This window comes from Heteronotia binoei, chromosome 16, assembly GCF_032191835.1.
Source record: "Heteronotia binoei isolate CCM8104 ecotype False Entrance Well chromosome 16, APGP_CSIRO_Hbin_v1, whole genome shotgun sequence".
In the NCBI taxonomy this organism is placed as follows: Eukaryota; Metazoa; Chordata; class Lepidosauria; order Squamata; family Gekkonidae; genus Heteronotia; species Heteronotia binoei.
Genome location: NC_083238.1, coordinates 37761970 through 37784019, shown reverse-complemented (window position 1 = coordinate 37784019; position 22050 = coordinate 37761970). Strand labels below are relative to the sequence as shown.

Sequence of the window (22050 nt, the reverse complement as noted above, 5' to 3'; positions counted from 1 at the left end):
AGAAGGAGCAAACTGTATATTGATATTGCTGTTACTTTCTATAGTCTCTGGTAAATTAACTAGGGTTGCTCAAAAATCTGCATCGAGAGAGGGAAGTTGTGTGGGAAGGAATATGGTATATGCCAGGGGTGTCAAACTCGTTTGTTATGCAGGCCAAATCTGAAATAAATAAGACCTTGTCGGGCTTAGCCATGTTGGGTTGGGCCGGGCCGGGCCATGTGTGTATCTATTTATGATTAGGTAGCAGAAATATAAACTTTAAAAGGGACACAGACACAGATAAAGATTTTTTTTAAAAAAACCTTAAAACATCCTTAAGATATTAGCATTTGGTCTTAAAGGTAGGTTTTTTAAAATTTCTCCCATGGGGTCCAAGGAACTGGGCAAAGGAAGCTCTGGCCCTTTCCATCATTCCCCAGGGAACCAAGAGGGGGCGGAGCCTCAGCCAATAGAAGGAAAAGAGGCTTGCCTCAGTATTTCTGCTGTGCCTGGCAAAGCAAGCTCTCCCTCCCCCCCCCTTCCTCCTCAGCCAATGGAGAAAATAAAAGTTTTGCTCTGTGGCTCCTGTGCAATTGAGCAAGCCTGGCAAATCAAGCTTTGATGTAGAAGGAAGCAAGAGGGAGGGAGAAGGAAGCAGATGACAGCCAGTTGCTTGGGAGCCTGATAGGAGTGTTCCGGGGGCCTGATTTGACCCCTGGGCCACATGTTTGACACCACAGTATATGCTGTTAATAGAGTGTGGGTTTAGTTAGCTGTTAATAAACAGAAATCTACAATCCTGCAACCTAGGGGCCCACTGCCATCTTCAAGCAGTCTGAACTTACACTCCTGTATAAATAATGCAATAAATAAAGCATATTATCTTGCAAAGGTACTTCAATGTCCTCGTATTTTCATTTGCAGGGGATTGCTGGCAAGATCAATTTTGCAAGCCCAGAGTGCTTCACCCATTTTCACTCACGTTTACGCAGCAGTTGTAGCCATCATCAACTCCAAGTTTCCAAATATTGGGGAACTGATTCTCAAGAGGCTCATTCTGAATTTTCGCAAAGGATACAGAAGAAATGATAAGGTACCTACGTTATTGTACAAAATGGTAGCCTAAGATTAACTGGGCCTCTGCTGCTCACTTGCTGAATTTAGAAGAATCCTTGTATTCAGTGAAATTTACATTCACATTTAGGAATTGGGTATGGTTTTGGTCATCAGAAGTGCCATGGGATAAACATGAAAGTGGTATGTGAGCACCCTACAGAATCAATCTACAGCTTTTATAAATGACTTGCTATAAAATACTGGCAAGATACCATGCATGCTGAACATTTTTTTAAAGGTTCGTTGCCTAGTGACTTTTGTATATTATATCTTATCTAGCTAATGCTGAGAAGTTAACAGCATCCACTGTGTGCGCTGTTCTTCTTGAATACATACCTAATGCAGTTTTTAAATATATGTTGTTCTTGTAGATAAAATGGTAATAACACCCACCCCTTTTTCCTTCCCCTCTCCCTGTTCAGTTCCCAAATACGGCAATGTAATATTTTGTTTTTGTTTGCAAGTGGATGGGAAGTAGTAGGCAGTTCAAGGTGGGGCAAGTTTGTTTCCATGGAGTCCTTCTGTTGCTTGTTAAAAGACTCCTTTCTAAGTGCTGCTATCCAGATGGCCCTAATACAAGTGCTGTTAGCTGAATAAGCGCTTTTTGGCTTCTAATTATTCCTGGAAAAGCTGGTACCTGCTTAAGTTTTGTTCCCCCTTGATCTAAGGAACTCATGTGTGGTTCAGATGTTTTCTTGCAGCCACTGAGTCAATTGACAGACCCCTTTTCCTAGAACTGCTGTATTGACTTTTCCCTTTCGTATTCCGTCTCAGGATGTGGTGTAGGAGAAAGTGCCCTCCACAGGAAAACAGCTGGAAAGAGCATGTTTTTCAAAATGTCTTAATGTGTATTCAGCGTGTAGAAATGCTTTTGTTAGTATATTTCCCTTTGTGCGGGTAGGTAAGATCTCCACTTGGTGGGGCAAAAATGGTATGCGACTGGCTCGCGTAGGGATGAGAATTGAGTGGTGATAGGTTTGAGTTTTTTTGAAATCCGCTGTTATCCATTTAAGAAAACCATATTCTTGCAGTTTGCACAGTGCTCAGTGGCTGACAAATATGTTGCATACTGAACCATTTAGGAAAGCCTGGTTCCACTGAATTTTCACAGTTCGTTCACTGCAAAAAATCAACCTGTCATTTGGAGGAGGGGAACTGCTTTCATGATCCACTCTTTGTATAGCAAGTGTCAAATTGTGGGCAGCACACTGAATCTTCAGAGCATAATTTCTGTGAAATGTTTTTGTGAATGATGCAGATTGTCCCCCACTTCAAAGTGCACAGTTATCCAGAGGAAGAAGAGCTGTGGGGAGGGGGACCCAGGCAAATATGCATGCACATACACAAACATGCATACACAATGCAAACATGGGAGAGGCTATTTTTTAAAACATGGAATTTTAAATATTTGTGTAAGTTGCTCAGCACCTTTGGAATGCAAAAGGACAGAAAATCTAACGGACATGTTATTCCTACTAATAGGTTGTTTTTGTGTTTTTTTGCAGCAACTTTGTCTGACAGCTTCCAAGTTTGTTGCCCATCTTATGAATCAGAATGTGGTAAGGTGTTCTTTATGGTAGCAGATTTGCTATAATTCTTATTGTTAGCTTTCCAAAGCTGCTGTGATATTCTGTCCGTGATCACAGTGGTGAATTGGAGAGGCAAGGAGGCTCTTCAAGGTCTTGTGTTGGTTATATGTGGTATCCTGGACACCTGCTCACCCCTCTTTTGGGGGGGGGGGCTGGTAATCGAGCCCTTACTCCACAGTTGTTCTTAGGTACCCAAGTAGGGTGGCTTTGTAGTGTAGGCTGTGGCTGATATTTAAAAATGATCCTGCAGCTAATTCCCCCATGCAGCTGTTTGACCCTGCCTCAGTAATTTCAGTGGTGGAGCTAGAGATCCAGTACTTTACCAGTCAGGTTTAAGAAATGTTCAAAATGTTGACAGAGCTGTGTATCCGGAACAAGTTGTGACTGAGTTTCTTAGCAGAAAATATCACTCCTGAGCATTTCGCTAACTTGATTTTCATGCCTTATATATTCTACAAGAGAATTAAGTTAACTTCTTAGTCTAATCATGCTACAGGATTTAGTATGGCTCCTGGAACATGATCCGTTAGGGAGCTGTATTCTGCCATTTTTTTCCCACCTGTGAATGGGGGGAGCTATTGGAATTGAAAAGGGCATGCTGGGAATTGTAGGATTCATGTAAACTAAAGCTAAATGGGACAGTGGCTACAGTGGAGAGGGAAACCAAGTGGAAAAGCTGGTAGGATCCAACCCCCCATGTCTCTTTGACTAGTTTTTTAGGTCTGTTTGCATCTCGTACTGAATCCTGTGCACAATATGTAGAAGTTCACAGCTTGCGGGGTATAGGGAAGGAGGAACTCTGCCAGGGACAGAGCAAATGTTGCTAGCCCTTCAGCCTTTGATTCATAGAATCATGGAAATATCTAGACTTGCAGTGTGACTGTCTTTGTAGCAGCCTTAATAGCCCAGGCTAGTCTGATCTCAGCAGATTTTGCAAGCTATCCAGGGTCAGTTATAGGCTGGGTACACACGGGCAGCTTGAGTTGGCAACCTCCAGGCTCAGGATATAGCTGGCATAGGTAGAGGCATTCCAGGGCAGTCAGACAGCACAGACCCCACTGCCAGAAGAGGGACAGGCTGGTGCACCTCAGAGGAGCATTCACATTGCTTGTGTGCTTGGGAGGTGCTTCCCAGCTGTTCAGACAGCCCGGAAAGGCGACAGGGAAGCACCTCAGAGATTTGCAATTAGTAATTGGTGGCTTTTTGGAGCAGCATAGAGGCGCCGGAGGATAAGGTCAGGGTGAGAGCCAGCCAGAGCCTAGATGTGTGCGTTTGAACATGCCATTTTAATCCAGCTGTGAGGGGTGTCTGTGCCAGCCCATATTGGCTGTCTGAATTCAGCCATAGTTAGTACTCGGATGAGAGACCATCAAGAAAGACTACTAGGGCAAAGGAAGGCAATGGTAAACCACCACTGCTCATCCCTTGCCTTGTCTCCATGAGTTGGTCGCAACTTGACAGCACACTCTGTCTGGGGCAGTGATGCTCTGTATTCTTGGTGCTTGAGGGGGGCACAGTGGGAGGGCTTCTAGTGTCCTGGCCCTACTGAAGAAACCTCCTCATGGCACCTGGGTTTTTTGGCCGCTGTGTGACACCGAGTGTCAGACTGGATGGGCCATTGGCCTGATCCAACATGGCTTCTCTTATGTTATTATGTTTACCCCTGAGGAAGCGTGCGTGCACATGAAGGCTCATACCTTGAATAAAACTTTGTTGGATTTAAAGGTGCAGCTGGACTCTTAACTTTATTCCACTATGGCTGCTGTTAAACTTTAGCTGCCAGCTATTGATAACAGAGGAGGACTGCTTCAGACACACGTGTGTGCCTAGGAGAACTTCCTGCTTTAATCGGCAGGCTTCTATGCTAGATCCCTTGCAATATCCCTGATCAACAGGAGTGGGCTGCTCTTTGAGAAACACACGCCTGAAGTGCCTCCTGCTGCTAATGAAACTGTTTGCATGATTAATGCCCTGTTTCTTCAAATGCACATGGTGTAGAAAGTGAGAAAGAGACTTAATGTGTAATAACACCTCCCCTTTCTGTGGTGTTTGTTCTTCCTGGCAAGGCTCACGAGGTTTTGTGTCTGGAAATGCTTACATTGCTTCTGGAAAGACCTACTGACGACAGTATTGAAGTAGCGATTGGATTCCTAAAGGAATGTGGCCTCAGATTGACAGAAGTGTCTCCTAGAGGTATTAATGGTATGTATATCGCTGGCACACTTTCCTTCTTGATTCCTGCTGTTTTATTGAATTCGCTTTCATTTTATCGTATTGTTTAAAAAAACCGCAGCCATCTTTGATCGCCTTCGTCACGTTCTCCACGAATCCGAAACCGACAAGCGGGTTCAGTACATGATAGAGGTCATGTTTGCGGTGCGCAAAGATGGATTCAAGGATCACCCAGTCATTCCAGATGGGCTGGATCTTGTGGAGGAGGAGGATCAGTTCACTCACATGCTGCCTTTGGAAGATGATTATAATCCAGACGACATTCTCAGTAAGTGTGAGACTGAAATAATCCTTTTTCATTTTGGATCCTTCAAAGCAGAGCATTTTTTTTAAAAAGAGACTTGCCTAATTTTCTCTTCTTTTCTCCTGAAGATGTGTTCAAGCTGGATCCTGACTTTATGGAGAATGAAGAGAAGTACAAAGCTCTGAAGAAAGGTTTGTAGTTCAAGTTTATCTTTGCTTTCCAGTGTTATTCTATTAATAAAATATGTTTTGGTATAGTACTTGGGAATAATAAAGTGATTGCATAGTGAAAAAAACCTGGTGATTTTAAAATCTTGTTTCAGAAGGCAAACTGTCTTTGTTTTGACCAGGAGGGGAAGAATTGTGCAATTGTGTCATTTTAAAAGAATTATTGCATTCTTTATTGCACTCGTGTATTTTGTTAAAGTTCTGTGTCCCGTGGGGAATTAAGACTACGTGGGGTTGCTTGAAGCAGCCGCCAGTACTTAGTTTGGAAGGCATCTGTTTTTTGGTGTTTATTTAGTTAAGCGTTTTGTATTTTTAGAAATTCTTGATGAAGGCGACAGTGACTCAGGAACCGGTCAGGATGCCGGAAGTAGTGAGGAGGAGGAGGAAGACGAAGAGGAGGAGGAAGAGGATGAAGAAGGTAGGTGCACAGCTAGAAGCAGGTCCAGAGGCTCTGGGTAATTATGGTTTGCTGTCAAGGTGAGGTATGCTAATTTTTAATTTTTAACTTTTAACATTTATTAATTGGCAAATCAGCCATACATTGGGGAAGTGTTGGAACACAGTGGATATTAAAAAATTTAGAACATACACAGCTAAGTAAGCTGCACCTCAGTGCTGCTTTCTGGCACCAGTCAGCCAGACATAACTGAGACTACTCCAAGTGTGTGCCCCTGCTTCTTATCTCTGCCAGTTAGTCCAGAAGGATACCATAGTCAGTGGTACCTCAAAGTCACTGAGAGGTCCAGGAGAATTAGCAGGGTCTTAATGTCTCTGAACTTATCTTATTGAAGGTGTCCATTAAGAATAATAATAAATTTATTTTTGTATCCCGCCCTGCCCCGCCAAAGGCAGGCTCAGGGCGGCTCACAGACATGGAACAACCATGATTTCAGTAAAATACAATCAATACAATAAGACAAATTAAAATACAATTAAATTACAGTTGTAAATTAGGTTAAAATTAGATAAAACAGCTGTTATGTATTAATAATTAAGGTGCTACAATTAGAGAAACTAAGATAGCTTCCATTACGATAAAAGCTCATCTAACGGATTGAAAATGAACCAGCTTCAGCGGGGAGGGCGGGATATAAATCAAATAAATAAAAATAAGTTTAGAGCTATTTATGGACCAGTACCATCTGCAAAAGTATTTGCAAGGCTGGTTCAGTTGTAGTACACCTCTGAGCAGAACAGAGATAGATTGATACATTTTTCTGTATTGGTTGTGAGTGGGGGGGGGGGGGGGCGGCAGTAGTTTAACTTCCTTATTGTGCTTCAATTTTTAATGCTATTATAATTTGAAGCCAGACACATTTGGCGTTAAATTATGTCTTCATGGATTAATTATCTACACATCGTTGTATCTTATTTTATACATATACAAATAGCATATTTGTAATGTGTGGATTTTGATCGGTTCTCCCTGAACGCTTTATCATAAAATTCCGTGCTCTTTTCTCTTCAAGGACAAAAAGTGACTATCCATGATAAAACAGAAATTAACTTGGTCTCCTTTCGGCGAACTATTTATCTTGCAATTCAGTCAAGGTAATAAAACACTTAACAGTCCTTTTGTGATTCCTCTGCACTGATTACAAATTATTCGAAGTAGCAATGTGTTCAATGTGTGAGGATTACATTCAGGTTCCCAATGAATACTTGGATTTAAAAATCAGTACAAGCAGTTAACATTTCTTTAGGATTAGCTGAAAGAAAGTGAGTGTTATTTTTAAAGCCTGAGGTAAAAATGTAATATCTAGCCAGTATGTTTTCAAGAAATTAAATCAAAAGAGTTTCCGGCTCAACATTAGGAGGAACTTCCTGACCATTAGAGTGATTCCTTAGTGGAACAGGCTTCCTCAGGGGGTGGTGGGCTCTCCTTCCTTGAAGGTCTTTAAACAGAGGCTAGATGGCCATCTGACAGCAATGAAGATCCTGTGAATTTAGGGGGAGGTGTTTGTGAGTTTCCTGCATTGTGCAGGGGGTTGGACTAGATGACCCTAGAGGTCCCTTCCAACTCTTATGATTCTAAGAGAAGGAAGTTATATTTTGGGGGAGGGGGGTTCTGAGGAGGTTTGCTTTTTTTTCTTTTTTTGCAGGCTTTGGGATGCTTTTAATTGACTCCTTTTTTTCCAAATCAGAGACTAATGTTTCTTACGGGACAGCGTCCCGAAAACACTTGAGATTTATTCGGAAGGCAGCATAATGTTCTCATTTGTTTAGTTACCATTTCTGTTTAATATGATGTAGTAGCAATAATGACTCACAAATGAGAGTCATCTTGTTTTCAGTCTGTCTGAAAATCTATTAGTTTTGGCTCTGTCGCCTGTGAAAATGTTGAGAACGGCAAAAAGGGCTGATGAGAATTATTTCTTAGCTGAGCTTTATAAAGGGCCTTGTAGATAACTTTGATATTTTTAATGACATCACAGACAAAATAGCGAGTTTTCACTCCACTGCCATGGGACAGTACTGATTGATATAATTTTATCTGTAAGGGACTTCTTACAGACGACTCATGTGAACATACTTACTGCAGTGGATCTTAAAAGTCTGTGCGATAGAGATGTATTCAATCAGTGAAGTGAAGAAAGTAAAAAAGGGAGAAGGAAGAGATCTCTCATAGCAGAAACACTGGAACACAGCTGACCTTCCTTCCTTCCTTCCTTCCTTCCTTCCTTCCTTCCTTCCTTCCTTCCTTCCTTCCTTCCTTCCTTCCTTCCTTCCTTCCTTCCTTCCTTCCTCCCTTCCTCCCTTCCTCCCTTCCTCCCTTCCTCCCTTCCTCCCTTCCTCCCTTCCTCCCTTCCTTCCTCCCTTCCTCCCTTCCTCCCTCCCGTATTTTAGCAATATTTCTTTTGGTTTTGCAACATTCACCCTTCTGATGCAGAAACAGCAGAATTTTGTATAGAAGAGTTCTAAGCCATTGCGTTTGACAGTCAATGTGCTTTTTTCTGTCCCTCCCAAACAGTTTAGACTTTGAAGAATGTGCTCATAAATTGCTGAAGATGGATTTTCCTGAGAGCCAAACGGTAATTCTCTACAATTTCTTTTCTTTTTTCTGGAAGAAATCTTCATTTTCTCACTCAGTTATTAACAAAATTCATTGCATTACATAGCATGTGAGTTAATACCCATATCTCAGTGTAGTTACATCTTTTCCAGAATGATGGGCTTTTTGTTAACATTACTAGTAAATCAAATAGTAATAAATTTTGTAGTTTTTCTTTCTTACCAGTAACATGCCCTGAAATAGATGGTGGAAAAATCACACAATGTCCTTTCTATGTGCAAACGTGTCTTCTCTGCTGGAGCACTGTAATAAACAAGCAACATAAAGCAATTCCATTTATAAAGCTAAAGGGAAAGCCATGAGTTGTGTGAGTTTGTTGCTGACTTTAGTATTAAATAGTCCTACAGGACTGTCACCCACTGGCCAAAGTCAAGGAGTAAGAAGCCAGGGACCTTTTGTGAGTGCCCACTTCCATGAGGTCGCTTCTCTCTCCCCCCACCCCCTCCCATTGTGCCTTCTGTGTTGGAGTTCCTTAGGTCTCAGAACTGGGTAAAGTAGGACACCAGCTGAGTACTAGTCCTGCCTTTTCTGCCCTGGAACAACAACACATTGCATCCCCCTCTGGCATTGTGCTGCTTCCTTCCTCCCTGGCCTGTCTGCAAAACCATCCTTTTATTTCCCTCTCTGGTCTTCCTCCTGCCTCCTCTGTCCTTGAGGAGCCAATTATCCACCCTTCCCCATATGCTCCGTGGCCCCTACAGCTGGTCCTGGCCCAGCTGTGGCTAGTTCCCTGGTCCTGATTTTCCTCCTCAGTCGTCTGCTGGCTGGCTCCTGTAGATTCCCTTGTATGCCAGCCAGCCTGTTCCCTGGTGCTTCTCCCTCCCTCTGAGGGCCATGGACCAGCCAAGTGTCCCAGCTCCAGAGTCGGGGGGGGGGACACATTGGGGGAACTAAGTCCAGGCACGAGCTTGAGTCTGGACACTTTCAAAGCCACACCTAAAACCATGTGTCTACTTTCTCTGGAAGTGAAGAGTAAGCTAAAATGTTTTTTTCAGAGAGTTGCACCGTGATAACAGGAAACCTGGTTAGTGTCAACGGTGAGGGAGGGCAGGGTTTATGCATAAAGGAAGAGAAGCATTTGCTCCTGTGACCTGTTTCCAGTGTCGTAATGATTGTTTATGACTGAGAGTATTGGGTCTGCACTAGTCTTGTAATACAGTAAAGATGTGGTGTTGTTCTGGAAAGAGGAAATGAGACAGATCCCATGGGATTGCTGCTTATCCTCCAAATATTTGTCTAACTTCATTTTATTTTTACCCTGCCTTTCTCCTCAGGGGGGACCCAAGGCAATTTACACAAGTTCTCCTCACCTCCGTTCTGTCCTTACCCCAACCCCGTGAGGCATGTTAGGCTGCAAGTGTGTGACTGAACTAAGATCGCCCAGCAAGTTTCCTTGTTAGTGTGAGGATTGGGCCCTGGGTCTCCAGTTCCTGATTTGACACTCTTAATCAATGCACCACACAGTCTTGCCACTGTTTAATAAACCTAACAGGAGAAGAAAACAGATACAATTTTGGCTTAATTCTGGTTTATTTCTATACATCCTTTATATGGATTGAAGGATAGTTTTGAAGAGATCTGGTTCAATTGGAGAAGAGGGCTTCACAAAATAGCCTTGATAGCAGTTTGGTTTTTGTTTCATTTTAACGCACGCAGTTCTGCCGGCGATTTCATAAAGCAAAGAGTTCATCGATTGAAAGATTAAAATTCAGCCTCAATGCTGCATTTTGCAGCTAAAGCTGCTGTATGACTTCTGGCTGGCCAATCCTATTTAAAAAAGTGAAAACATTTTAATGTTTAATCTGGAAGACCGGCACTTTAGGGCTAGCCTCTTGCTTGTTTTTGGGGAGGGGGAAAGCTAGCAAGAGTGTCTTTATAGCCAAATCTGTTTTCTTCCACATGGCTGTGCAAGAGATTCCACTAGAAATCATTCTAATATTTAATCAAATATTAAAATATTTAATTACTTCAGCCCCTGAGAGATATTAAAATATTATAACTGCAGTTAAGAGAGTAAAAAGCAATTTGTTCTGTGAGTCATGCTGGCTTCATTAGCAACAGCATCAGCACTTTGCCCCGTTTTATTGAATAGGAACCAATTGACTGCAGTGTTCTATTGCAGAACAATGAAAAGTTAATCACCCTTTGGGTGAAGAAGTACTTCCTTTTGGGTGAAGAAGTAATTCCCCTCAGCAGCAAAGAGAGGGGGCTGAATCTCGTGGGCCCCAGAACATTCCTCCAGCCACACAATGAACTGGAGGTGGAGCCAGAAGAGATGATGTGGGGCGTCTGGGGTCCTTGATTTTGAAATTAGAGATATATGCCAGATTGGTAAAGATGCTGACGAAAGGTGTGGCACTGTGGGAAATCACAGCTCCAGCTTGCCTGAGGTCCCCAGGTCAGTCCTGGCATATGGCTAGCTATCTAGAGAGAGCCAGTTTGATGTAGTGGTTAAATGTGCTTACTCTTATCTGGGAGAACCGGGATTGATTCCCCACTCCTCCACTTACAGCTGCTGGAATGGCCTTGGGTCAGCCATAGCTCTGGCAGAGGTTGTCCTTGAAAGGGCAGCTGCTGTGAGAGCCCTCTCAGCCCCACCAACCTCACAGGGTGTCTGTTGTGAGGGAAGAAGATTGTAAAGCTGCTCTGAGTCTCTGATTGTAAGCTGCTCTGAGTCTCTGATTCAGAGAGGACAGGGTATAAATTTGCAGTCTTCTTCTTTCTGATCCTGCAGGAGTCATGGGTACAGCTTAAGTTATCTCCTGTGAGTTTTTGTAAGGTGGACTATAAATAAAATAAGAAATAACTCTCTTGCCTGATCACTGAGGATGAGCTGATCTTAGGGGTAGGGCCCTAGACTTTGAAAGTTTAGAGTGATAACTGGGTCCTACTTCTTCTTAACACAGTGAAGGAGGAGGAGATAAAATAATGACTGGATTTATACCCCGCTCTTCACTTACAATCTCTTTTTCCTTCCCCCCCTCCCCACAACAGACACCCTATGAGGTCAGTGGGGCTGGAAGAGTTCCGACAGAAACTATGCTTGAGAGAACAGCTCTGACAGAGTTATGACCGACCCAAGGTCACTCCAGCAGCTGCTTATGGAGGAGTGGGGAATCAAACCCAGTTTTCCCAGATGAGAGTCTGCTACGCCAAACTGGCTCTCTGCACCAAACTGGCTCTCTAATTGCTGCTAAGTTCTGGTAACTGTGTTGGTACCAGGGGTACACTAGCAGCATGTCCCTTTGGTTGCAGATTTTCACTATCCTAGTCTCATTGCATTAATTGTTAGATGTCTCCTCATCCTATTGATGGTGCTGACTTGCATTACGTAATCCTCCTTGAGAAAGACAGGCTATAAAAATATCTCTTAAGTTGCCGTCCTAGATCTTTCCCGCAGCATCTTAGAACTGCAGTGCAAATTATTTCTTTGGGATGGCTTTCCGCATGTTGAAACTTAGCAGTGTTGTCAGATTTTCAGCTGAGGCAATGGGCATCACTTGTTACCGGCCTCCCCCTTCATTCCCTCCCAGCACTACGAGATCTGCTGGACCTGGACAATAGGTCGCGTCTGTGAGGCGGAATCTGCCATCTTAGTCTTTGAAATATTAGATTTTGTATATTTTAAATTAGTCTTGTACTGTTTTCACTGTTGACTGTTTTTATGATGTAACCCACCCTGAGCCTGTTCTACAGGAAGAGTGGGCTAAAAATTGAATAAAATAAATTTTTGTAGAGTATAGCATTATTTTACATGTCTAATGCACTGCATATTGTGTGTTTGCTTGTATAAAACGAATACCTGCCATGCTCATTCACTGATTTTTCTGATGTAGAACTTGAGTTTCTTGGTTGGCTTGCAGAATCTTCATAGAATCATAGAGTTGGAAGGGACCTCCAGGGTCATCTAGTCCAACCCCCTGCACAATGCAAGATTTTCTTCTTACAAGTTCCTCCTTCTCTCTTAACAGAAAGAATTATGCAACATGATTCTCGACTGTTGTGCTCAGCAAAGAACGTACGAGAAATTCTTCGGCTTACTGGCTGGGGTGAGTCACTTTCTTAGCGGATGAAGCAGGATGCAGATTCTAGTCAGGAGGGCTGATAACCCCGCATGTCGAGTCTCAGTTGGTGTATGGCATCTGGGACTGAACATTTATAGGTCAGAGGGGATCTCATAAAAGTTCACTTCAACTCAATCATAACTTTTCAGTAGGGTCTGTTCATACTTCAAGTAGAGAAATTTTATGCCCTGTCCCTGAATGTTCAGTTTTATTTATTTAGTTATAAAAAGAACAGCAATAAGATTGTTAAAATAAATAGTAATATAAATAGAGCATGCAGTTGTTTTTTAAAGGTGGTAAGAGAACAGTAAAATGAGAAAAAATAGTGGAATGTTTTGGAAGTCTTCAGTATGAAAGCCAAGATTTTCTTGGTCCTTTTTCTTTGCTGGAAATCCTGCCCCCCCCGCCCCAATACAATTTTCTCCTCCGTCTCTCATTTTGCATAATGTTGCTTTTATCATGGGACATTTTCTGGTATTTAGTGGCAAGTGCTGATAATGTGGAAGAAATGATGATAGAAAAAGTTAATTACAATTGGCTGTTTTCAGCTGACCTTTCTCTTACAAGGAGAGATTAATTTCTCCCTCTTACACATTGCAGAAAGCAGTATATCCATTCTTTCAGTTCTTGTTGACCCTGAAAACGGTGACCTGTTTAGTATCGCTTTAGCTGGAGAAGTGTAACTTTAAATAGGTATTTCCTATTAGGTGAAAATAACTTTCCGTTGAAGAAAGCCTGTTTTTTCCCCCTGCATCATTCACAGTATAAAAAATTCAGGCTGTAAAAAGAGACCTACTGTTTCAGACAAAAGAGCCATCTATCCCAGTGTCCTGTTCCCTGGAGTGGCCAGCCAGATGCTTCTGGGAGCCCAACAATCGGCATGAAAGCCTTGGTCCTTCCCTGTTGCCTCCTCGCAGCTGGTGTTCAGAGTTGGCCATGAACTTCTGAATGCAGATGCTCTATTTAAGCTATTGTGGCTGATAACCATTGTATAATCCCCTGTTCAAGCCATCTAAGTAGGGGGCTTCACCACATCATTCCATTTGGTAATTGTACTTGGTGTGAAGTTTTGTCTTCTGTGCTTCCTGATTCTTCTTCTCATCGCCACTTTCACCAGTGTGAGAGACAAAAATAAGTTCTTCAAGTCATGCATAACTGTGTAAACCTTCATGCATATGCATGGCATAGAGCAGGGGTGACCAAACATGCTCAACATAAGAGCCACATAGAATAAGTGTTAGGTTTTGAGAGCCACAAGAGATGAACTAATACTACAGACATGACTTTATTAAAACTCAATACTTTCGTTGTACAGAAAGATAACATGCATATGTAAGCACTTTATAATACAACCATGCTAGCAGAATTTTTAAAAAAATGCTGGGAATAACAGTTCCCATAAGACCAGCATAAGGAAAGGTTAGGAAATTAATTTTTGGCACCAGTGAGAGAAGGAAATACACATGTATCAAATAAATCACTAACCACTGTTTGCATCATTATGCATCTCTCTTTGCCTTGACACCAAGATTAGTAAATACAGCTCCTACAAGAGCTGTGAAACTGAGGGGAAACCCTCACTGCCCTCTTTATTTCCGTCCCTCCTTCCAGTGGCTTCCTTGGCTCTTGTGCTCACTTTCCCCACTCCAGGTCTCTGGGCAACTTCTATGGTGGTGAAGAGCTTGCAAGCCTTCCTATTTCCTTCCTTCACACATGGCAGAAATAGTCACCTATCCATGGGTCAGCACTCAAAGGCTGACTGAGGTCCCAATGCTAAGCATGCTTACTTGAGAGTAAGTCTGCATTAAGTTTCTCCTTGACCTCCAGGAGCTGCACAATATGTGTGAAAGAGCCACATGTGGCTCCTGAGCCACAGTTTGGCCACCCCTGATCTAGAGAATACAGAGGGAGAAATTTTCTGTATGTGTCTCACAAAAGCCCCAAACATTTCTTTCCTTATAAGGAAAGTGATCTAACTTTTTGATTGTCCTCTTCTTTTCTTTTCCTTTTCTGGCTCATCGCTGTTGTGAGATGAGACAACCAGAACTGCTTGCAGCATTCCAAATATGGCAGCATAGCCACTGTGTTTTTCATTCCCATTTCTAATAATCCCTAGGCTGGAATTCATCATTTTCCGCTGCTGCTGCACATTAAGTTGACGTTTTGTTAAGCTGTCCATCACAATCTCAAGATCTGTTTTCTGGTTCAGCAGAACCATTTACACCCCATCAGTGACTGTATTAAGTTAGGGATTTTTGCCCCAATGTGCCTCATTTTTCACTCACACTGTATCTCATTTGCTATGTCATTGTGCAGTCACCCACTTTGGACAGATCTGATCACAGTTTCCTTGGTTTCTCACCATCCTTGGTAATTTGTTGACATCTCTAGGCCTAGCCACCTTCACCCCCTTACTTCCAGATAGCTTAGGAACTAATTAAACCACACAGGTTCTTTGTGTGGCGGGGGGAGGGACTGTGCTTGTTTTCCATAGTAAGAATTGTCCATTTACTCCTACCATTTACTGATGCATGAGGACTTGTCCTCTTATCCCCTGACTGCCACATTTACTTACAAAACCAAGTGTTTTTGGAAGTCCAATTATGTAATATCTACCAGATCATCCTTATCATCATGCTGAAAGAATTCTTCAAGTTGATGATTCAGAAGAGTTACCTTTATAAAAGCCATGCTGGTTCTTCCTTGGCAACAAAGGCTGTTCAACGTTGTGTTTAACTATTCTGACTTTAATAATACTTTCCACTTTTACGTAGGACAGACAAGTTAACACACCCATAAATTTATATCAGCGCTTTCACCCCTCCCCTCCCCAATTCCCTCTTGGTTATTTTCTAAACCTCTGTAGCGGGGCTGATTTTAGTGTCAAGCTACATATTTTTGTTAAGAGATCAAATTTTACTATAAGTTTGCTTAACGGCTTTTGGAGTATGCTGTCCAGGTCCAGTGACTAATTAGTGACTTTAATTTGTGTCCTCTGTTACACTGAAATTGCTTTGTGGGGGGAAGACATTTGAGCAGTTTAGTTCTCTCTGGCACTTTGAGTGTGAATATTGACACAATGAATTTGTTCCGCAATTTCTCTGCAGTCTCTATCCTCCTTTAGCAATCTCCTCAGACCGTGCTTGTTCAAAGGGTGGACTGCCTTCCTGGTGGAGTTCTGCTAAAATTTCAACAAAGCTCATTCTTGTGCATGCAGGAGTCATGGATTTTCCTTTTGAGAAGCATGACCCTTTATTCCCTCACGCTCCTTTTGGTCCAAGTTAGTATCTGCCTTTGGCGATATACAAGACATTTTATTACTACTAGTAGTATCTCAAAAGAAAGGCCTCTTTACCATGGTGTTGTAATTCTAGGGCAGAGGTGGCCAAACTTGCTGAACACAAGAGCTACATAGAATAAATGTCAGATCTTTGAGAGCCACAAGGCATAAACATCAGATGCTTGAGAGCAGGAAGGAAGGAAGGCGGAAAGGAAGCTGCTTTAACTTTAAATGCATATTCAAAGCTGCTGGCTGTTTTGGCTTGGAAGAGTGATTTAAAGAGAGAAATGCCTTCTCCAGTCCAGCCAACAGAGCAGAGGGGGCTATGGGAGCCACACAGTATGGGTGAAAGAGCCACATATGGCTCCTGAGCCACAGTTTGGCCACCACTGCTCTAGGGTGTTTCCATATTCACTTTCCTTCATGTGATTGTCTTAGCCACGTCTTATGATTTCAGCGGTTCTGTATGTTGAAAAAAGAATACATGGAAGCGTTTGAAGCCATTTTCAAAGAGCAGTATGATACCATCCACCGACTGGAAACAAACAAGTTGAGGAACGTCGCCAAGATGTTTGCCCATCTTTTATACACAGATTCATTGCCGTGGAGTGTAAGCATTACGAAACAAAAACAAAAAATCCCAGCGTTTTGGTTTCTGAAACGTTTGGATATCTGTTGGTGGTTTTATATTTTGAAATGTTTCAAAATTAGACCGAATTGGTTAAAATGTGTATTGTGAGCCGTTATGGAACTGGCAAAGCTTTGAGGGAGGGGCTGTGGCTCAGGAGTGGAGCCTCTTGGCATGCAGAAGGTTCCAGATTCAATCCCTTGCATCTCCAGTTACAGAATTGGACAGTATGTGATTTGAAAGAGCTCATCTCAGAACACAGGAAGGCCGGAAAAGGTTTTCACAGTCCTAAGAATACATTTCTGGGAATAATTGCATGGGGGAGCCATGTTAGCCTGTTCTAGTGTAACAAACGTCTAGTGGCACTTTAAAAATTAACATTTATTTCTGTGTGAGGTTTTGTGAGAAGTGAGTAGTTGTCAGTCTTTAGTGGGCTAGTGGACTTTTGTTTCATTGGGAATAACCCTGGCTGAATAACATTGAGCTGAGTTAAATAAAATCCGAGTAGACCCATTTAGGTTTGCTCCTAGTGCATGTGTAGGACTTTGCATTTAAAGGGCTGTCAAGTGTCAAGATACTTTGTTTAAACCTCTTGGGAGTTTGTTATGCTTAAAGAAAACCACATCAGTATGAAGATAAAACATGAACTGGATTCTTTGGAGTGAAGGAAATGGACACTGATGATATCCTGCCACTTTCTTAAAATGTGTAGGTCCTTGAATGCATAACCCTAAGCGAAGAAACCACCACGTCATCCAGTAGGATTTTTGTTAAAATATTCTTCCAGGAACTCAGTGAATACATGGGACTTCCCAACCTTAATGCAAGGTTAAAGGACGAGTGAGTAGAAACTTAACATTATGCATTTCTAGCAGGATAGCTGTGTTAGCGTGTTGCTCAGAAAACAATCAAGAGTCCTTACACCTTAATGATGAGCCCAGTTATGTTGTAGCATAAATTTTAATGCATTGAGAATGTTTGTCAGATGATGGAGAAAGCACCATTCCACAAAAGTTCATGCTAGATCAAGAGGGGATTGGATAAGCATATGGAGCAGAGGTCCATCAGTGGCTATTAGCCACAGCGTATTGTTGGAACTCTCTGTCTGGGGCAGTGATGCTCTCTATTCTTGGTGCTTGGGGGGCACAATTGGAGGGCTTCTAGCCCCACTGATGGACCTACTGATGGGACCTGGTTTTTTGGCCACTGTGTGAAACAGAGTGTTGGACTGGATGGGCCATTGGCCTGATCCAACATGGCTTCTCTTATGTTCTTATCAAAGCATGTTAATCCTATTTCTTACCTGCAAGCCTTGATTCCAAATCTGAGTTAAACAGAAGGTTACATCTGCTGGTTTGGCTATAATTGTATCTTTTGAAGGGAGACTGAATCCCAATCATTTTACAGCAGTCTGATAGCCTTGGCGTTGGTTTGCTCATTTGGCGCTTTTGAGAGGTGGCATTGACTAGATTTAATGTCTTCTCAGAATGGAATGGCAGAAGGAAATGACGTTGCTTTGGGATTAATAGGAATTATTGGATTTTTTTCATCAAATGATATGCTTGTTGTAAAGTTGAGAGTGCAAGACATTTCTGTCCTGCGTCGTCCTGAAACACAGTAGAGTCAAATCTGGAAGATACAGCCCTTTAGTGTCAACCAGGGCTTTTTCTTCTGGGGGAACACGGTGGAATGGAGTTCCAGAACCTCTTTGTGGAAAACAAAATTCTCAAAAAATGTTTAAAGGTTCATGAGGAGCACCTATGCTCTTGAGAGGAGCACCTGTTTTCCTCTTGAGAGTTCCAGCACCTCTTTTTTTCCGGAATAAAAGCCCTGCTGTTAACTCATAACAGGTGCAAACTTGACCTGTACTAAAGCTTCACCCTCCCTCCCCAAATCACTTTCATTCCAGACACCAGCCCAGGAGAAAGCCTCAAACGTTGCCAGTTGTCATTAAATAGTTGCCTAGATGTTTTTACAACTGGCTCTCCCAGGCCTGTGACCAGACAGTGAATAAGCACTGGCATAGCAGGAGTTCACACTTAGCTCCTTCCTGTAATGAAGCCCTTAATTAAGTCATGAACCGCTGATGTTTACCAGTGATGCTGTGTTAAATGACAGACTTAAACCAGTTTCCTGAGAAGTTTGAGAGGCCTCATTTTGCATATCTTTTTCCTTTCTCTTTCCCCACTACTGCATAGGATTGCCAACACTGCCTCAGAAAAATGTCCCAAATGGACCCCACCTGAACTGGTCTGACGAGTTCAGTTCCCCCTTTCTCCCAGCCACAGCTTGGTTTGACCGGGGGAAAGGGGACAGGTACTGCCCTGGAGGGAACTTCTCTTCCACCTTTCTCCTGGCCATAGCTCTCTGTGGCTGGAGAAAAGGAGGCAGGGATCACACAGGAAGAATTAAATTGCCACGATCCATTTAACCCTTCAGCTTTGCTCCCCACTGTTTCAAAGTGGGGGGAGCAAAACAGAAGGGTTAAATGGATCATAGTGATTTAAACCTAACAGCTCCACAGTGGACCCAGCAAGCTCTTAGGTTTAAATGGCTGCAAGCTATTTAACCCTTCAGTTTTGAAGAAGAAGAGATTGGATTTATACCCTACTCTTAACTCGGAGGCTCAGAATGGCCTACAGTCTCCTTTCCCTTCCCCTCCCCACAGCAGATACCCTGTGAGGTAGGAGGCGCTGAGAGATCTCTTTCAAGAGCTGTGACTGACTCAAGGTCACTCAGCAGGTGCATGTGGAGGAGTGGGGAATCAAGCCTAGTTCTCCTAGATTAGAGTCCACCACTCTTAACCACTGCACCAAACTGGCTCTCTTTTGCTTCCTCCCTTTCAAAGGGAAGTAAATGTTCACGGAAGGCAGTTGTTTTAATCAGTACATGGTTAGCTTAGTCATAAAGCAATTATTCACTTTAAATAGATCTAGTTTGCTGTTATTATAGCAAAGCCCCAAAATGTTGATTCAGCCCATAATATTCTGTGTTCATCCATTTAAGAGAATGGATGAGAGAGCCAGTTTGGTGTAGTGGTTAAGTGTGCGGACTCTTATCTGGGAGAACCTGGTTTGATTCCCCACTCCTCCACTTGCACCTGCTGGAATGGCCTTGGGTCAGCCATAGCTCTGGCAGAGGTTGTCCTTGAAAGGGCAGCTGCTGTGAGAGCCCTCTCCAGCCCCACCCACCTCACAGGGTGTTTGTTGTGGGGGAGGAAGGTAAAGGAGATTGTGAGCCGCTCTGAGACTCTTCGGAGTGGAGGGCGGGATATAAATCCAATATCTTCTTCTTAATGAAATTAAATAAAACTCATGTCTGCAAAAGACAATGAGTTGTTTGAATGTTTGTGTCATCGCAACGGTCAAAAACACAGGACAAATTAGTAATATCTTTGCTTAATTTTTTTTTTTAAAGTTCATTGCAAGTTTCATAGCACTGCTCTTTTTGGAGAGCGTTAGCTACTTTTCTGTTCTGCCTGACTGGGGGAAAAAAATCTTTTAATTCGGTAGCTCCCAGATGTTTAAACTTACGAAGGCTGGACATAGAATAAATCTGTTAAGCTTTGTATAAGTGAAACTAATCTGTTGTGGTTTCCTGGAGAATTGTGGGGGTTTAGGAGGATTTTAAAAACCGCTTTCATATCAGCCCCAAGCTCATTGTATGCTATATGCAAAATCTTGAAAAACGACCTGTAGCTTGACTGCTCCATTTGTTTTTAACAGAACTCTGCAGTCATTCTTCGAAGGGCTCTTGCCTCGGGACAACCCAAGAAACACAAGATTTGCCATCAATTTCTTCACATCCATCGGTCTTGGGGGACTGACGTAAGGAAAGCCTGCTTTGCGTTTTATTATGAAATGATCTTCTCAGGATTCTGTTTCACTTCAGTGTCACAAAAAGAATGAACTCCGGGGTGAGGCTATGGGGATAAGGACTGGCTGTGTTCTCAGGTGCTCCTGTTGTGTCCAGAGAGATACAGATAACTGGCTGCAGTGTGGGCCGTAATTGGGAGAAGATAATTAATGTTTGGTGTAGTGGTTAAGTGCAGTGACTCTTATCTGAACCAGGTTTGATTCCCCACTCCTGCACTTGCAGTTGCTGGAATGGCCTTGGGTCAGCCATAGCTCTAGCAGAGTTGTCCTTGAAAGGGCAGCTGCTGTAAGAGCTCTCCCAGCCCCGCCTACCTCACAGGGTGTCTGTTGTGGGGGAGGAAGATAAATGAGATTGTGACCGCTCTGAGACTCTGAGATTCAGAGTATAGGGCGGGATATAAATCCAAAATTGAATATCTTTCTGCCTGATTAAAACCTGCCTAATTTATTTGTTTAGGGATGAGCTACGTGAACATCTGAAAAATGCACCAAAAATGATTATGACCCAGAAACAAGATGTGGAGTCCTCTGATTCCTCCTCAGACTCTGAAACCTCTGAATCAGGCAGCGGCACCGACAGCAGTGATAGCTCGGGTTCTTCCAATGAGAGCGAAACGTCATCCGACAGCAGGAACAGCAGTGATTCAAGTATTAACTCTCATCTATAATTTATCCTTTTTTAGAATTTACTCTGCACGCTACTATAAATTTGCACCGCAGGGGGAAATAGAAATGGCTCTACAGCCGGCACATTGTTTCCTATGCGTCTGAAAGTTGTTTAAATTACTGGAATTGGTGGGCATCATGAAACAGAAAACTGCCTGGCTGAATATTTAAGAGATCTGAAATCCATTCAGAAATATATGGGTAACTTCCTCCTCTTCCTCTGTGGATTTTTAAGTTAAATTAAATACAAACGTCCACAATTCTGTAAGGGGGGGGTCTCCCAACGCTGAGCCTGCGGGCACTTTTGGAATTTTCGGTCAGTCCCGTCATAAAATGGCTGCCTTGGGGGCAGAGGACAAATCACAGAATGTTGGTATCAGGGCTTTTTTGGTAGCAGGAACTCCTTTGTATGTTAGGCCACACACCCCTGATGTACCCAATACTCCAAGAGGTTACAGAGTTCTTGGTACAAGGCCTATTGTAAGCTCCAGGAGGATTGGCTACATCAGGGGGGTGTGGCCTAAAACGCAAAGGAATTCCTGCTACAAAAAAAGCCCTGGTTGGTATGTTCCTATGATGGGGGCAGCTCTTTCCAAGTGGGTGCTTCCTGCAGATGCAGACCCTTTAGAAAGACCAGCTGCTCCTCTGAGGTGGAGAAAAGCCAGAGGAGCAGCCAAGGCTCAGCAGTAGAGCATCTGATTGGCATGCAGAAGATCACAGTGACCTTTTCTCTAATGGCTGATGGGAGAATCCTCTAACTTGCTTCATTCTCTGAAATATTATTTCATTTGCACACCTCCTTTCTTCCCAATGAAGACCCAAAAGGGCTTATATCATTCTCTCCTCCATTTTATCCTCACAACAACCCCGTAGGGTAGGGTAGGCTGAGAAAGTGGTCACTGGCCCAAGGTTCCCCAGCAAGCTTCTGTGGCACGACTGGAGATTTGAACCTGGGTGTCCCAGATACTAGTCCAACATAACCTCTTCACTACCCTGGTGTAAGTTGTTTACTCACTTGTGGAGTTAATGACACTGAAATATTGTCACTCGAATAATTAGGATTTTTTTAAATTCATT

The 22050-nt window shown here is 42.8% G+C and overlaps 1 protein-coding gene across 1 annotated transcript in view; it reads left to right on the top strand.

The window, feature by feature from the left end:
- CWC22 (CWC22 spliceosome associated protein homolog) overlaps nucleotides 1-22050 on the top strand; it is a 45857-nt gene that overhangs the window by 18243 nt on the left and 5564 nt on the right. The window contains exons 7-19 of the mRNA XM_060256857.1: nucleotides 904-1072; nucleotides 2601-2654; nucleotides 4751-4886; nucleotides 4978-5184; nucleotides 5289-5351; nucleotides 5704-5805; nucleotides 6857-6938; nucleotides 8359-8419; nucleotides 12432-12509; nucleotides 16262-16414; nucleotides 17145-17272; nucleotides 20158-20259; nucleotides 20765-20955. Coding sequence (XP_060112840.1) covers nucleotides 904-1072; nucleotides 2601-2654; nucleotides 4751-4886; nucleotides 4978-5184; nucleotides 5289-5351; nucleotides 5704-5805; nucleotides 6857-6938; nucleotides 8359-8419; nucleotides 12432-12509; nucleotides 16262-16414; nucleotides 17145-17272; nucleotides 20158-20259; nucleotides 20765-20955 — 1526 coding nt within the window. The remainder of the gene's footprint in view (nucleotides 1-903; nucleotides 1073-2600; nucleotides 2655-4750; nucleotides 4887-4977; nucleotides 5185-5288; nucleotides 5352-5703; nucleotides 5806-6856; nucleotides 6939-8358; nucleotides 8420-12431; nucleotides 12510-16261; nucleotides 16415-17144; nucleotides 17273-20157; nucleotides 20260-20764; nucleotides 20956-22050) is intronic.